Source organism: Somniosus microcephalus, chromosome 4, assembly GCF_052327205.1.
Source record: "Somniosus microcephalus isolate GS21.2 chromosome 4, FLI_Smic_1.0, whole genome shotgun sequence".
NCBI lineage: Eukaryota > Metazoa > Chordata > Chondrichthyes > Squaliformes > Somniosidae > Somniosus > Somniosus microcephalus.
The window spans coordinates 176,713,795-176,731,791 of NC_140990.1; the positions used below are offsets into that span (position 1 = coordinate 176,713,795).

General features: G+C 42.7%; 1 protein-coding gene across 1 annotated transcript in view; it reads right to left on the reverse strand.

The window, feature by feature from the left end:
* Positions 1 to 3,503: 3,503 nt before the first annotated feature.
* LOC147120012 (neurobeachin-like protein 1) overlaps positions 3,504 to 17,997 on the reverse strand; it is a 71,509-nt gene continuing 57,015 nt past the window's right edge. The window contains exons 21-27 of the mRNA XM_085985503.1: positions 17,263 to 17,435; positions 16,085 to 16,179; positions 14,003 to 14,119; positions 10,405 to 10,566; positions 8,966 to 9,114; positions 7,761 to 7,896; positions 3,504 to 6,574 (exon numbers count right to left, since the gene is read on the reverse strand). Of these exons, the coding sequence (XP_085841629.1) occupies positions 6,470 to 6,574; positions 7,761 to 7,896; positions 8,966 to 9,114; positions 10,405 to 10,566; positions 14,003 to 14,119; positions 16,085 to 16,179; positions 17,263 to 17,435 (937 nt within the window). The 3' untranslated portion in view covers positions 3,504 to 6,469. The remainder of the gene's footprint in view (positions 6,575 to 7,760; positions 7,897 to 8,965; positions 9,115 to 10,404; positions 10,567 to 14,002; positions 14,120 to 16,084; positions 16,180 to 17,262; positions 17,436 to 17,997) is intronic.

Below are 17,997 nucleotides of genomic sequence, written 5' to 3' on the forward strand. Positions count from 1 at the left end.
GTCCGCGTGGTGGGCATTTCGGATCTCTGCCCATGTGTGTCCACATCTATAACATTTCCTTTCGTTCCTATCGCCATTTCCCTTTGGTTTCTCTGTCGAGCCTTTCGCATAATACCCTCTTTTCTGTGTAACATGACGAACAGTATCTGTCTCCGCCTTCTCTGTACATGACATGACTGACATCTGCTCCTCGACGTTTTCACATTGTGAGGCCAATTGTAACGTGCGGGCGAGCATTAGAACTTGCCCTTCCTCTAGCAATTTCCTCCGCACATAGGCTGACGTGCACCTACTCAGGATAGCGTCTCTTATTTGATTATCTGCATCCCCCCCAAAAGCAGTCTTTAGCAGCCTGCCGCAAGCGAGTAGCAAATTGTTGCACAGTCTCACCTGTCTTCTGGGACAACTTATGAAAAGTCTGTCTAGCAAATGCTGCGTTGACCTGGGGCACGAAGTAGTGATTCAAAGCACTAACCGCCGCCGTGTAGTCTGCTGGCTCTCCTATGTCCGGTAGAGTCGAAAAGATATCCTGGACATCTGGTCCTGCTAGGTGTAGAAGTAGAGCTCTTCTCCTCTTTGTGGCAGCTGTAGAGGTATCGTCGATAATGAGTCCTTTGCCGTCGGCATAAAGCTCAAAAGACGTTAACCACCTCATCCATCTTGGACCCAACGTGGCTGGCTCGACGAAGCATGCAAAATTTTGAATGCCGGTCTTCTCCATCCTAGCTAACTAAAACTTGGGCAACTACCTATCTAAAATGATTCCATTCGTTATCCTCGTCGCCAATGTTGTATGAACGAATTAAAGCATAGAATCAGGCAGACAGGCTTACAACTACGATGTTCTCTTTATTGTGTAAAATGGCTGACTGCCGTTTTTCCCGGGCAATTCCCATAATGCAATGCACATTACATTACCGTATTTACTGGTGTCAAACTCGCACATTACATTACCGTATTGACTGGTGTCAAACTCGCAATCAATACACGACTGGGTGGACTGGGCAGTTTTATCTTTGGCAGGTCTCACAACACATCAGTACAAGCCCTTTATCTTGTAGGAAGAAAAATTACCGGATAAATCAATGGAAATTTCTTTCTTTTTAAAATGAAAAGACACTTCATTTTTTAAATTCTTTATTATTCTGGTGCAAAAATGCTGCTACAGTCCTTAGTGTTAATATTTACACAGAACACAAACACCACACCCCTTATTATCCCATCTTTATTGCCTTTAGTCCTATAGGTTCTGTATACAAAGCTAATCTGATAAATTTGTTATGTACAGATAATGTGTACATCAGAGCTTTAAATTTTACAATCTGCAGTACCTGAAAAGTGCAAAAAGGAAACCTTTCAACGACCACACTATACATTTATAAAAAAAAATCAGCCAATATACAAACACAGAAGTGTGTTGTTAAATTACAGCACAATCTAAAATAAAAGTTAGAATCTTTCACCTCCAGGGCACTGCACAAACGTGGCTGGAAACATATAATAGATGGAGATTGTTCTTTAAAAAGCACTGAATAATATCAATATTATACACAGTACACTTACACAAATCAGATTAAAAATTGAGATTCTTTAAAGCACTGAAATACCCCATTTGGCATAAAACATTCCCCAAAATGAATGTACAAGAAAAACTATCTCTGCAGTAAAATGCCAAAGCAGTTATTGGAAAAACTATAAAAGTCTGAATACTTTTCTCATCTTATTTATATTACTTTAAATAGCTCCTTAAAATACAATTATATGCTATGATCAATTAATGTTTGAATGTTACAATTTATGGGAATCCTAATTCGAATGGAAAACCTATGGGGGTCACATGAAAGCTCAGGCTAGGTTTGCTGCAATCTAGGCACAAATGTGGTTTAACGTTGCAACAGCTTATCAGCAGATCCAAGTTCCTAATTTAATCTGTACTCAGCTAATATGGTAGAGTGAATTGGGTTCAACAGAAGTACAGCTAGATTGAGTGAGCCGTGTACAACCCCCTGCTCTTGCCATGCAACAAGAAAATTAACGCCAGAAAAACTCAGGAGGCCAGGCAGCATCCATGGAGAGAGAAACAGAGTTAACATTTCAGGTCTGGGACCCTTCATCAGAACTGGAAAAAGCTGGAGGTGTAACAGATATTAAGCAGGTGCAGAGACAGGGGATGGTGGGGGAGGAATTGAAGGAACAATCTGTGTTTTTGTAAGAGCAGGAAAGATAAAATGTTGCAAATGGGAATGGCAAAATCATACAGCATGAAAAATGGGGGCAGGGGTTATAGTTTGAAATTGTTGTTGTCAATGTTGAGTCCAGAGGGCTGTAAAGTGTCTAATCGAAAGATGAGGTGCTGTTCCTCAAGCTTACATTGAGCTGCATTGGAACAATATAATAGGCCGAGGACAGTGTGGGAGTGAAGCAGTGAACTAAAATGACAGGTGACCAGAAGCTCAGGGTCACCCTTACGGACTGAACAGAAGTGTTCCGCAAAGCGGTCGCCCAATCTGCGTTTGGTCTCCCCAATGTAGAGACCGAATCATGAGCAGCGAATACAGTATACTAAATTGCAAGAAGTTGAATGTGTTTGAGGATACCAGTGCTTCAGACATGTCTTCCTTTTTCCTCACTGTGGTTGACATGGCCCTTGACCGTGTCCGTTCCATTTCCCACACTTCTGCTCTCACCCCTTCCCCTCCCCCCCAGAACCATGATAGGGTTCCTCTTGTCCTCACCTTTCACCCCACCAGCCTCCACATTCAACGGATCATCCTCCGCCATTTCCGCCACCTCCAATGTGATCCCACCACCAAACCCTCATCTCCCCTTTCAGCATTCCGAAGGGACCGCTCCCTCCGCGACACCCTGGTCCACTCCTCAATCACCCCTAACAGCCCTTCCCCTGGCACCTTCCCGTGCACGCACAGGAGATGCAACACATGCCCTTTTACCTCCGCCCTTCCCACTGTCCAGGGCCCCAAACACCCGTTCCAGGTGAAACAGCGATTTACTTGTACTATTTGCATTTTAATATACTGTATTCGCTGCTCACGATGTGGTCTCCTCTACACTGGGGAGACCAAATGTGGATTGGGCGTCCGCTTTGTGGAACACCTCCGTTCAGTCCGTAAGGGTGATCCTGAGCTTCCGGTCGCCTGTCACTTTAATTCACCGCTTCACTCCCACTCTGATCTCTCTGTCCTCGGCCTATTACATTGTTCCAATGCAGCTCAACGTAAGCTCGAGGAACAGCACCTCATCTTTCGATTAGGCACTTTACAGCCCTCTGGACTTAACATTGACAACAACAATTTCAAACTATAACCCCTGCCCCATTTTTCATGCTGTATGATTTTGCCATTCCCATTTGCAACATTTTATCTTTCCTACCTCTTACAAAAGCAGATTGTTCCTTCAATTCCTCCCCACCACCACCCCCACCCCTGTCTCTGCACCTGCTTAATATGTTATATCTCCAACTTTTTCCAGTTCTGATGAAGAGTCCCATACCTGAAACGTTAACTCTGTTTCTCTCTCCACGGATGCTGCCTGGCCTGCTGAGTTTTTCCAGCGTTTTCTGTTGTTATTTCAGATTTCCAGCATCCGCAGTGTTTTGCTATTGTATAAGAAAATTAACGCGATAGTTTTAGATCCTAGCACCTGCATAGACTGGCAGGCTGGATTTGCACCCTATACACAGTTCCCCAGCTATCTTATCAAGTGCACGAACCTCAACTCATTGACAGCTACATACTCCACTCCTGATCTTGTGTACTTTACCGTGGGGTGGCTATTTTGGCTGCAGTGAGTGACTTTACAGCAGCAGTATGTTGTGAATGAGCTTATACATCTATTCTGAGAAGGGAATGTTTTGCTCATCAGAGACATGGTGCCAACAGTCCTTCCCCCACATCAGTATTTAACGACAATGTTACAACAGCCTACCCTTTAGAACACACAACTCCAGACAATGTCTGAGGTCAACTTCACCAGCACAGACTAACAGGTACAAACACTGCCGTTACCCAATTTGGAATCTCCTTAAAGCCCATTTCCGCATAGGGAAATGACCAGGCCTCTTGCTGCAAACAAAAGAAAAAACAGCTGGTCATACAAAGGGAAATATGCAATTGCATTAAGTCACAAATATTTGTTCATTAATGCCACTTGGTCTTACAGCCCAAAGAAGTGAGCTAGCGGAGTCACGAGGAAGTGAGAGTTTGGGATGTTTTCCATGATAATGATGCTATACAAGTGCAACTTACTGTTTTTAAGAATTAAAGGCAGTGGCAAAATGGCAGAGGGGGAGGTGCTTATATAACTTGTACAAGCTACTTTCTGTTGTTTATATGAATTGAAACCATGAGGCGTGCATCTGATCTGAAACACCTTTCTATCCATTTGTTTAATAAAATCTATACTCTCCAAATATAACCAATGTCTAGATTATCGGTGCAGAGCTATGGATTGGATTAGCTATTACAGTGGACATCCAGACAAAAGATAGCATCTGCCACTTGTTTACAAGGCAGCGAATAACTTTTGCAGGAATAATTTAGCTCCACCTATCAGTGCTCTGTTAAGTGAACCTCCATTCTATTCTGAATAGAAATAGTGTGATCAATGAGCTGCATGTAAAACTACAAACTTTAGTCCTCTGGAAACAACTACTTTAAATGAACCAAATCAAATTTACCCAATGACGCAAATGTGCACCATATGCATACTTTTTCCTCACAACTCCGTGACCTTACCCTTTCTTTTAAGTTCTTCCCAAGGCTGCTGTTCCAATTTAAAACCTCCTCGCCCGCCTTCCGAATTTATCAACATTCAGAACAAACTAAGGTGGCATTGTTTGCTCCCACCATCAAAAAAAAATACGGTTTGCAATTCACAGTTCCATACATGACAGGTAGTGCCTACGGTGCACCTCGATTTGGTGTGAATTATTATTTTTTTTTGATTACTCAATCTTGCTCTCCCTCCATCATGCTGTTTCCTTCCCACAGCCTCTCCCAGATGAAAATGGTACGGAGGCCTTTCACAATTCCACTCGTCCAATATCTAGCACTCATCAGGTACTGACCAGCAGAAAACATCTTCAGGCTGAAATGGCAGTCACATACAATGATGTCTTGTGGCAGTATGCTATTCCCACCACAACATGCCATTAACGCGCCTGTGTAGCGCCATCTGCTGGCAGGATCTGGAGTACAATCTTCAATTGCAGGACCCCTAATACGCAGGTGGTGATGAGGTCCTGGGGTGGGATATCTGTACTTCCAATGCCACCATTCCTCCTCTCTCCGCCCTTTCTCTCCCCCCCACCCCCGGTAGCAGTCGGTGGGGCTGCAACAGGCAGACACCTCCACACATTATTATTTTATCTGCTGCTACTTAACAGGAGGTAAGCTAGGTTGTAGGGGGGGGGGAAGGAGTGATGGTGGCAGATTTAAACATATTTAAATCCTGCATTGGTCCCCTTCTGCTAGCAGCTATGAAAGTGGTTTACACTTTAGGCGAAGCAGTAATTTGAAAAAAAAACTTAAATAAAAATAATTTTGATTCCATAAATTATGTTTACAATATAAAGTGCACACAGAAGAACAGTACATCTGGGAAATAGAGGCTAATGTATTTAGGTTTGTGCAATAGTACTGATTGATACAAGAGGGAGCCAGCCTCCCGAGTGGATATGAAAAAAAATCATATCACCATGAAGTATTGTGCTTGATTAACATGAAACACACCTAATGATTTAAAAGGTTTCTTTAGGCTAAGGAAGCAGGGTAGAGCTGGGTAAGAAAGAGAAAATCATTCTGACGATGCCAGTTTATCTGCCACCTCACAAGTGTGTGCAGACGGGACTGGCATTTCCACAGTCTTGGGTTGAAAGCCACTGAGCAACAACAGAAACCGTTATCTCTTGAGCTTTTAAAACAGACACCAGGCAGCCACAATAGGAGACTGTCTCTAGGTTACAAGTACATTTTTCAGAGGTACGTGATAGCTGGTGCGTCCAGTGATGAGCTCTCCATTCCAGTGCTGGTTAATGTGACAGCAGCCATGTGCTGCCCGCGACATTTATAAAGCCAACTGACAAGGTTCATTCGTCTTAACTGGTCCTTTTAAGTATTTTAAAATGTCAGAGTGGGAAAGTTTAAAAAAAAAATCCACCAGTACTTTGATCCGTTAAAAAAACCCGAAAGAAAGCAAGAGAGCAGCCATCTTTGCACAGAAGCTTCAGGATTCTTTTTTGGGAGTGAAGGAGCTCCATTACCATCTATGACAGGCTGTAGAGGAAGGTTCATCAAAATGCAATTTGTGCTACGTGATCAGAAATGGACTCGCTGATTCGTTGCATAGTCTCATTTGGGTGACAATCAGGTGGAAAAAGGGGAAAACAGAAATGATCAGTAACGGCAGACAGGAAACCACGGGATTTTTTTCCTTCAGTCTTGCCTCCCCATCATTTGAGTTCGCTTTGAGGGTTGTACTCGGTTTCTCCAGACGAGATCTGATTCAGACGTTTGCTTGAACCCCAGAGCTTTCTGGAAAGCTGCCCTGATCGCATCTGTTTGTGGAGGGAAGAAAAAAAAGTAGAAGAAGGGAAAAGGTCACCAGTTTGAAGAATCGAGTAAAACTGATTGAGCGAGAGCTAGAGATGAGTGGCAGACCAGTGCCTCCAGCACCCCTTGTTCAGGCTGATCTCCCTCCACACAAGGCAAACCTATCTGATATTTTTTTTTAAAAGGAAGAGTTTATTGCCATTGTGCAATGAAAGTGATGAGAATGAACAAGTAAAATTCACAGGCTCAGTTAGATTACAATGAAGAAACTGCATATCCCGGAGAAGTCTAAAAATTTTGCTTACTTTTTAAAAAATCAGCATCTTAAATGTACAAATTTGGTAGGGTACTAAAGAGTACACTGAAGCAAACGGACAGCAAATACATTTAACTATCTTAGGGTCAGGATGTATACATTTCTTTATGGGTCTTGTAGGCACCAGCACAGAATAGAAACAGCTACCATTTTAGAAAGGGCAATTGTCAGAGAATCTCAAGATACTACGTTGGAGTAATGGACGCTCGTTACCTATTGGATGGGCGCCAACATAGCAGCTCCGATGTAAAAGAGAACTGATGCAATTCCTGTCTTTAGAAAACATTTTACAAACCAATATAAAACTTTTCAAAAAATGATCTACGATATGTGTTTTATCTCATTCCTTTTCCTTACGCTTGGTGTCTACAATCCTGCTGCACACCTGCAAACGTGCTCAAAGGTTTCCCTGTAAGCAGTGTCCTTGATTGATGACGATTTGCTCTTAATTGGATTTTCTAATTTTGGTAATCATGCGGGTGGATTTTCTGAATTTCACTAAACTTTGAATAAAGCCTTCTCTTTAAAGGAATGTGACCGTCTCTTCCTCTTCATGGTTCTTCTCATAGTCCCTGTGGATGCTCTACATCCTCTTGTACCTTTGCTGTTCCTTCGCTATTATTCCTTTTCTTCCCAGAACAACGTGACATGATATAAAGGGGCTGCCAGAACAAGGAACCACTCTCGTCCCTGGTCACCCTGTCTACCCCTAGTGCTGAAATCTACTTTCCTGACTCTTTGCTTGACGGTGGAAACTGAAATCTGTTGCACTGCTGCAAGAGTTGGCTGGGCGACTTTAGGTTGAGCTGCGATAGATAAGACAGGTGGGAGCTCTCCACCGCCTTGTAGATGTAGTTCAGGACTGTGGACTTTACCTCAGCTGGCTTGCCCACACCCACGATGATCAGTTTGCCGTCCTCCAGTCCCACGAGGATGTGGCTGTTCTCCTTGGTGATGGACAAGCAGTGAATTGGCAATCTCATTGCTAGTGGGGCAGCACTGAGCTTCAGGCTGAAATTAAAGATTACAGGAATGTTAACTCAAGTCCAGTTATTATGATTAAAAAGGAAAGTAAGCTATGAGGAGGACACAGAGTCTGCAAAGGGATAGAAGACAGGTTAAGTGAGTGGGTAAGAAGGTGGCAGATGAAGTATAATGTGGGGAAATGTGAGGTTATTCACTTTGGTAGGAAGAATAGAAAAACAGAATATTTTTTTAAATGGTGAGAAACTATTAAAGTTTTGGTGTTCAGAGGGATTTGGGTGTCCTTGTGCACGAAACACAGAAAGTTAACATGCAGGCACAGCAAGCAATTAGGAAGGCAAATGGCATGTTGGCCTTTATTGCAAGGGGGTTGGAGTACAGGAATAAGGAAGTCTTTCTGCAATTGTACAGGGTTTTGGTGAGTCCACACCTGGAGTACTGTGCACAGTTTTGGTCTCCGCACCTAAGGAAGGATATACTTGTCTTAGAGGCGGTGCAACAAAGGTTCACTTGATTGATTCCTGGAATGAGAGGTTTGTCCTATGAGGAAAGATTGAGTAGATCGGGCCTATACTCTCTGGAGTTTAGAAGATTGAGAAGGCTTGACAGGGTAGATCCTGAGAGGCTGTTGCCCCTGGCTGAGAGTATAGAACTAGTAATGAAACAGTGTGGTGGGAAAGAGAAATAAAATGGTGCATTTAAATTAGATGTAAAAGGAATTGAGCTTTCTAAAGACAAACCAGGAGAAAGGAACTAAAAAGTTGAGTATAAGCAAAAGAAACCCTGATCTACTCGTAACCTGAGCAGTAATCATTAATGAATACTGCTTCATTGTCTGGTTCAAGCACAGTTGTCGCCTTGAACACCTGAAATTCCAGCCAACCATTTCCTCCCCAGCAACTTGCGGTTATGCTTAACATGCGACAGATTAAAATGGAATATTCATAAACAAGCTGTTCCCTCACATAGATTAAAGGGGTATTTTAGTGATAGGGTTTGTTAATAATGAGAGTTGTCCACCAACAACCTGCCAAATTGGAGTTTGGGATTGATCTTATTTTCCGGTTCATGATATTTTGCCAATATTCACCCTCACCTGTACAAATCCCGTATAGACAGAAATCCCTCCAAGCTGCCCAGGACAATATGTTCTCCGCTGACACACAGGTCAGACACTTGTTCCTTTATAGGTTCGCTTGTCAAGTGCTTGCCATTTACAGAGTAAAGATGCAGAGCATTCTTGTCCTGCAGAAGAGGTCAAAGGATGGTAGTTATGAGAGAATTTAGCTCAGTACAGTCAAACACGTGGTTAAATGGATCATAGTATTCACACAGTACAGCCGATTGGAGATTTTTTTCCTGTCCAAATTTTATGGTATGTATGGGGAGGAGGGGTAGGGATTAGTGCAGGAATTACATTATTCCTGTAGAATTTTTAGTATGCTCTGTAAATACGTCTCAACAGAGGTTTCTAAACTGCAACTATGAGTCCAAACTATCTGGCTCACAAAGCTTCAGAGACTCCCTGCTATAGCCATCTAACTCTACTGAAATGATACATCACATTCAAACAAAGTTAGCTTGTAAAATAGCTTTGGGGAGGGGGGAGGGAGGTTAAGAGTAGCTTTAAATGTATTTAATTACACAAAATTATTTATTAATGCAGGTCTGTAACTTAGCTTCTGGGAGTGCATTTATGTGCATCCCTCAAATACAGCTTTTTGATCTGTAACTTTTGTTTTGAAGTCTGTGGGGCTAAATGGGCCATAAAGGGTTGGATACCCCTCTGCTACGATACACGATTTATTAAAATCTAGGTTGCTCTCTTGATTTCACTCTTCTTTTCTTCTCCTTTCTAGGCACTCGGGTGCAGAGAGACTCTGCTGTGCTGTGGCCTTACCCACAGCGGTCAGGATGCACATGGGAGGCATAAGACGACGGACCCTCCAATTCCCCTGCCTGCCGTGGGCAGGTTCTGGCCCAGCTGGGCAAACTGATTTTAGGAACTCACCAGAGTGTGGCATTAAACGTGCCTCTACCACTCTGTAGCAGTGTGTTGGGACACTGCATTTTCTGCAGTATATAACCAGAACATCGATTGTCTATCGGATTGCCGGGCTGGGAGGAGGTGGGGGGGTGTTTGAGGGGAGGAGGGGAAGATACCCAAACATTGCATAAAATAAAGCGTAATAATCTATCTCAAAATAAATCCTATTTTAATAAGGATCTTCACACTGCTTTCTTCCAGCAGTTGACAAAAGGTATCTAATTAGTCCCTGCTAACCAATTCTACACATCAGCATGCACATTGAAGTACTACATTCATACAAACACAAACACAAGACATAAACCTGTTTAATCAATTCTCACCATTTAAAATGACATACATAAAGCTTGTGGATACCCAGTCTGGAAACATTTTTAATGGATTGCATATTCCTATAATTATACCAAATGATTCAGGCAGCTGTATTAGGTTTTATTTCATAGACTTAAGGCTGCAAATCCACAGAAAAGGCCTCTGAGAAGTTGTACCTTAAAATTTGATTTCCCCTCGATTATAGTGTTGACAACGATGTGTCCCTCCCACGACACAGACAGGTTGGGAATGATGAGGGGGAGTGAGCTCTCACATGGCGGTCGAAGTGTCCTCATATACTGCCCCCGTCGAATGGTATGAATGATCACTGTTCCATCCTGTAGGATACATACAAAAGGCAATTTACAGTTGTGTGGTCACTTATACTTCAACAACTGGTCCAATACAACTTTTTAAATGAAGCCAAGATGACAACCTATACATCGTTCCAATGTATTATACAAAAGGCAATGGTATATGTGGTGTACCAGATAAAATAGCCGTAATAAGCTTTTCTTAATATAAAATGTATACACACACACACACATAAACGAGATTAATTCTGCATTAGCTGCAAAGTACAAGGTCGAGCTTGGAGAATAGGAGACATTACCTCATTAACCGTCCATGAGAAGAGATAAAAAAATATAGTAGGTATATAGTAAGTCAGTTAATAATATGGAGGGGAGTATGAACAGGGTTGTGTTATGGATTTGCTGGGAAGAGATATGATATTGAAGACTATGATCACTCATGTGGGGGAATGTCTGGAGTGTAATAAACAACCCCAGACATTAATGGGCATGCACAACAAATGATAGCAGCTAACCTTACCACTAAACGAGCTTACATATCAACAGCATACACATCGAACGGGATGACATACTGCACCCACATCTGTATAAAAGATACAACACACTAGAACTCCTTGGGGACTGTTGATCTTGTCTTGCTGAGGCAAGTGTAGGCAGACAAGACAACACACTTGTGACCTCCTGTTTGAGAGTTTTTGTACCTATATTTCATATACACTGCATGTAAGGGTTGTGTTTTATTATCTCACTGACTTTAATAAAAAGTATTAGCCAGACATTTCAATGTTTCCTAGTCCTCAAATTTGTATCAAAGGTATGACAATATCCTAAATACCTCCACATAGGGGCAATAGGGATACATGATAATATCCTACATAAAAACCCATACAATAAGTTTACTGTATCATCTGCACCAAACTGCTTTTAGCGTGTGGACATCTGGTAGAAGCCAGGTTGCTGGCAAAATTACCATTGTTTAAACAATGGACCAATACCACATATGCACCAGCCCAACTGAGCAAACCGATGAGGTGGAAATACTAAGCAACGTGAGCTTAATGTTAACTGAGGGCAGTGATACCATGACGAACCAGGCAGAATAGGAGCTTTGACTTTGCAATGAGCTACTGTATGCTAAAACAATTATGCCTAACAATCCAGGACAAGGTCCTACAAAGGAGTTAACCCCTAGTATTTGTGGTGAAAGGGGTTCTGAACAGCCAAAAATAAAATTGGCTCTGAATTTGTGGTTGGAGGCTTCCCACGGGGAAATGCCTCCGATCCTCAAATAAAATGCCCGCCTACCTGGTGGTCCGGAGACTCGCGGTCCTGGGTCTCTCTGAGTACCCACGGGTAGAGGCCCACGTATCCCAGGGGCGCAGGTGGTTCGCAAGCACTTCTAGGATCACGTGGGCCAGCCCAATGAATCAAAGAAGTGAATCCCCATTCATGCGTATGGGGATTCCGTATGTACGGGATGAATGGGAATAACCCCCAAAATACATCTACACATCAAATAAAAAAAAATTACATGTTTAAAATTGATTAAAATGCAATTTAATTAAGTATTTAAAACAAAAATTTAATTTTTTGAAAAATAAATTTAAATATTTTAAATGGGCTAAAAATAACTGTACCTTATTGCACAGGTTTTTTAATGATTAAATGATTGAAAAAATGTATTTTTATGTTCATTTAAACTCTTACGCTGGTAAAAGCAAGCTTTACGGTGTAAGAATTTCACGGGCATTCGCTGGGCAGACTCTCCGCCCGCGGATGCCTTCTTCCTGGGGATGCGGATGATCTGTCAAGAAGATTCTTGACAGATCACAAGTTCCAGGTTTTCGCGCATGTGCTTCACGCGTGAAAACACGGAACTTGCGCGGCCCCGACGGGCGAGTATGCGTGTCGTACGCGCCCGTAGGGGCCACAAATTATGGGCCATTGTTGAATTGAGATAACTTGTAAAGAATGAACTCATTGAACACGATGGCTGCTCTCCTGAACACTGGTTGCAGTGCTCGAGGTTGGGGATGCTGAAACATGCCATGTTGCCACTCAGCTCCAGGTGCCACTCCACTGAGATTAAAAAGTAATCGGGGGTGCTAGGAGGCAAGGCTGAGGGACTTTTATGAACAACAAAAGGCTCAGTAAACATCATCTTTCAGCAGCTTGGCATGGTACGAGGATGGAGGTTCTGAGCGAAAGCTCAGCCACTTTGAGAAGAGAACAATATTTACATACTTGGTTCGGAGGGCAATATAGTGTAGGACTGCAGTCACATACTGGATAAGGGCGGCAATGAAGAAGACAGACAGACATGCATTTATACAGCGCCTTTCATGACCAAAGCTCTTTACAGCCAATGGTCTACTTTTTTTTTTAAAAAGCATCGTCATTGTTGCAATGTAGAAAAAGTGGCAGCCAATTTGTGCACAGCAAGCTCCCACAAGCAGCTATGATATAATGACCAGGTAATCTGTTTTAGTGATGTTGGTTGAGGGATAAATATTGTCCACAGAATCTGTGATAGAACACCAGGGATAACTCCCCTGCTCTTATTCAAAATAGTGCTATGAGATCTTTTACATCCACCCGAGGGGGCAGACAAGGCCTCGGTTTAACATCTCATCCGAAAGACGGCGCCTCCGACAGTGCAGCACTCCCTCAGTACTGCACTGGAGTGTCAACCTAGATTTTGTGTTCAGAGTCAGGAGGTTGTGGGTTCAAGTCCCACTCCAAAGGCAAGAGTGCTACCAACTGAGCCTGGGCTGACTCCTTTACCCTTCCCTGAAGAAATTGAATTCAATTTTATGTTTGCTACGGTGCAACCTCAATGTTACTAATTCGGTACTATATCCAAAATATCTCAGTGCTTAGTTATGTATCCAGTGCTATTTGGCACATTTAACATTGAAACCAGCTACCACTGCACCACCTACAGGCACAACAGGTACTGCAGGTAAATGAGGGCTCCTAACATGAAAACAATTCTTTAGGAAGAGGTTGATAACTCCTGTCTTAATGGTATAAACAATAGAAAAAACATAATTTAGTAGTGAGACTACTTGCAGATGAAATGAAAGTGGGAGAAACCAATTCATAGCTTTTGCTTCCTGTTAAGTAGAACATTGCATGCACTTTTAAAAAAATTAATTCATGGGATGTGGGTGTCGCAGGCAAGGCCAGCTTTTATTGCCCACCCCTAATTGTCCTCGAGAAGGTGGTGGTGAGCCGCCTTCTTGAACCACTGCAGTCCATGTGGTGAAGGTACTCCCACAGTGCTGTTAGAGAGGGAGTTCCAGGGTTTTGACCCAGTAACGATGAAGGAACGGCGATATATTTCCAAGTTGTGACCTCCTCTGCTAATTGTTTGAGTCAGGTATCTATAACATGGAATGCCTAGGCCTGTACCGATGGCTACCTTGCAATTATTAACTGCTGGACTACTGAATCTTACCTTGGAGCCCGAGACAGCCATATCCAGCTCTGTACTGATGGCCACGCTCGTTATCTCCTCGGTGTGTCCATATAGAATCTGCATGGGTTTCAGCGCTAGGCCGACAGGGATTCCTCCCTGAATCAAAAGAAGTTAAAGAAACAATAATGAAGAATATCAACTTGGAGATATGCCAGAACAAACAGGGTGCCATCATATAAAAGAAAGACTTGCATTAATATAGCACCTATCACAACCTCAGGACGTCCAAAAGTGCTTTACAGCCAATGAGGTACTTTTGAAGTGTGGTCACTGATGTAATGTAGGAAATGTGGCAGCAAATTTGTGCACAGCAAGCTCCCACAAACAGCAATGTCATAATGACTAGATAACCTGTTGTAGGTATTGGTTGAGGGATAAATATTGGCCACTGGAGTGTCAGTCTAGATTTTGTGTTCAAGTCACTGGAGTGGGACTTGAACACAGAGTGCTACCCACTGAACCTATACTCCCAACTGCTTCATTGAGTTGAGCATAGAGCGGTGAGACAACACACAGTACTCTTAGACAGCAGATGCCGAGCATCAGTACATTTACAACATCAAATACATTCACTGCATTTACAATATCAAATACATTCACTGGACTCGTGCATTATTTCATAAAAATAACCTGTATCCATTGTTAATTGTTTACGTATTTCATGACAGTAACTGTGTGTGCCAATACCCTGATTTGTCACAGACCTGTTCTTTGAGGAGCAGTAGAACAAACCAATCTGCTAAAGGCTTGACCCCATGTGTCAGAAGTATATGGTTGGGTGCACCAAACTATGAACGTGGTGGTCACCAAAGCATGAGAGTTTGCCGAGTGGGTTTGTTTTCTAAGAACACCAGTTTAAGGTGTTATCTCTTCCTGGTGATGTCAAAGTCTTGGGCACCACTGTGGAACAAATTTTAATTCCAATGATCTCGTGAAGCCTTCCACTGCTTACTGGGGGAACTGGCATCATTGCAGCCTTCTTTTTATTGATTCTGGGGATATTGGCATCTCTGGCAAGTCCGGCATTTATTGACCATCCCTAATTGCCCTCGAGAAGGTGATGGTGGGCCGCCTTCTTGACCCGCTTCAGTCCGTATGGTGCAGGTACTCCCACAGTGCTGTTAGGGAGGTCCAGGACTTTGACCCAGTGACACCTTCATGTCTAAGTCGGAATGGTGTGTAACTTGCAGGTGATGGTGTTTCCATGTGCCTGTTGCTCTTGTCCTTCTAGGTGGAGCATCTTCATCACATGGGTTGCAGCGGATCAAGGTGGTGGCCCACCACCAACTTCTCAAGGGCAACTAGGGATGGCCAACAAATGCCAGTCTTGCTAGCGACGCCCAGATCCCAACAATAAATGTTTTAAAAACACATACTTTCCAGCAGACATCACTGGATGATGATCGGACAGACACTGGATGATAGTTTTTGTTTGTCCTAAATGGGTTCAACCGTTAGAGCATTCTTGCGCTCCCAGGTCTAGGAGCACTGAAGCCCAGTATCGTGCCCCTGCTGTTTGCCTGGCTGCAATCCGCTAGTTCAGCACAAAATGTATTGCTCAATTCCACACTGGGCGAAACGTTATCGAGCCATTGGTGGAACAGTTCAACAGTCATTAATAAAACTACTGAAGTATTGGTTTAGGAACAGCAGGCCTAGCCCTATGAATGGTGTGTCTTGTAGTTTTATCTTACTTTTTGTCACATGTACACCGCTAATTTGTTTGTGACTTTTGAAACTACACATTTGTGCGTTAAAACACAGAGGCAAGGATGTTTCTCAAACAAATGTGCTGTGGAATTTTTGTAGATAGTTATTAATTTGTAAGTCAGCCAGAACATCGACAACTATGCCATTATTATAACCAACCCAATGTGCAAAGCTGGTGCGTAGTTTAGCTATGTTTCTCAATGTTCTGGCTGACTTACAAATTCATAGGTTACAGTTTATTGTAAATAGATTCAGGTGGTTTAACTTTTAGAAAATATAGATACTATAAGATTACTGCTCTGACATGCTACACTGTACAAATTCACTGGAAATGAAGCTACGCATACATACCTGTTGCAGAATTTGCCAGATCATGCACGTTGTGTCACGTGACCCCGATATCAAATGGATCCCACAGTAATCGGTTGCCAGGCAGGTCACAATGTCTGAAACAGGAGCAGGAAATTTGATGAGCGAAATCCAAAGCAGAAACAATGAGCGACACTAACCCTTCTGGAACTGCAAGAAGCAGACGTTCCGCGGCAGCGTGTCATTTCTCTCCGGCTCTGCTATGTATAACTATCACTGGCAGATCACCTCTGGTGCTGCTCATGGTGAACTGCATGATACGCTGCTTTATAATAATGGGGTAGCTGCGTATAGTGGCAGCACAAGTCCCGGCCAGAATGGAGATGATTGGGTAATTCCCCTGTCCATCACGCCTAGAGACAGCACTGCTGTAAGTGACTGGGAGTGATTTTACGCACATAATTTGTATTGTGTAACTATCTACCACGCTGTGTTTTGTTGGAGAAATAATCAGTTAGTAATATGCAACTATTGCCACACACTGTGGAGAGATAATCCTGCTTTTATTGGGAGACTTTGCTGCAGTTTCAGTCATTAGCTCTGTTTACTGTAGTTCATAGAGACTCCGTTTAAATGGACTTTGTTTGCTGTAAAATAGACTCTTGCTGTGAGTTCTGCCATAAGTCCCACGCCACCTCCAACTCATTGACTGACAGCAGTGTCAATACTCACTTCGTGTTATCAACAAAGTGTGATGAAGGAATGATTACAGGAAATAAGTGCGACACTTACAGGAAGTGCAGTGCCGAGACCACTAAAGTAGTAAGTGATGTGGAATATAGGAATGTAGCAACAGGACATATTTTTAAAATTACTAGCATTTTGCTGACTTCTCTAATATTTAAGACCTTCATCAATTTGTTGGTGCTGTGAGTCACCCTATTAAATAAACAAAAGCACAATGCAGCAATTCACTTGAATACCTGTAACAGCGCTAAAGACTAATTGGGACATTTAGCAGGGTGATTAGTGATACCACTATAAACTGAGAATGACATTGTACCATTACAAACTGCACTTCGAGCCACAATCATTTTGGCTTCAATATATTTACTGGAGCTGGAAGCAATTCTGATGTACATGTCCAGCTCCAATTAGTGGGTAAGTAAGCAGCTACACTAGTTCCATACCTTATTACTGACTGCGCTGATACCACTTACCCATGTGTCTGATGTGCTGTCCGGCAAGCTTGCCCTTTGCAATTGAGGTCACCCGAACGCTATTATCCCAGTGGCCTGCACTGAAAAGCAGTTTCCCATCATGCGACACTACAAACAGTTTAGAGTTCACTTCCAGCCCAGGGGTAAAGGGGCCATTGACACAACGCTGGGTTCTGTAAGTACACACAAAAGTAATAAACTGCTAAAGTATCATATTGACTGAACTAACAACAGATTATAGATGCACAGACTGTCTCGGTGATGAGCTTTCATTACTGAAACCAACACCATTCACAACAAATATGATGAATTTACATAGAAGTGCATTGTAATTACAACTGAAACAGGCCATTCGACCCATCCAGTCTGTGTTGCCATTTATCCTCCACAGGAGCAGTAATCCTAATCCCATGTGCCCGCCCTGCTCCCATATCCCTTTATTGCCCTTTACTACAGCCACCTATCCAACCTATTTTTAAATAGGTCTCTCCTTCAATCCACTAACTCTGGTAATGCATTCCCGAGCCTCATAACTCTGTGTAAAAAGTTTCTTCTGCTCTCTGTCCTAAATCTATTGGCATTAATCTTACGAACATAGGAACTGTAGCCCATTTAGCCCCTCGAGCCTGTTCCGCCATTCAATGATATCATGGCTGAACTGTGACCTAACTCCATATACCCACCTTTTCCCCATATCCATTAATACTTTTGGTTAACAGAAATCTATCAATTAAC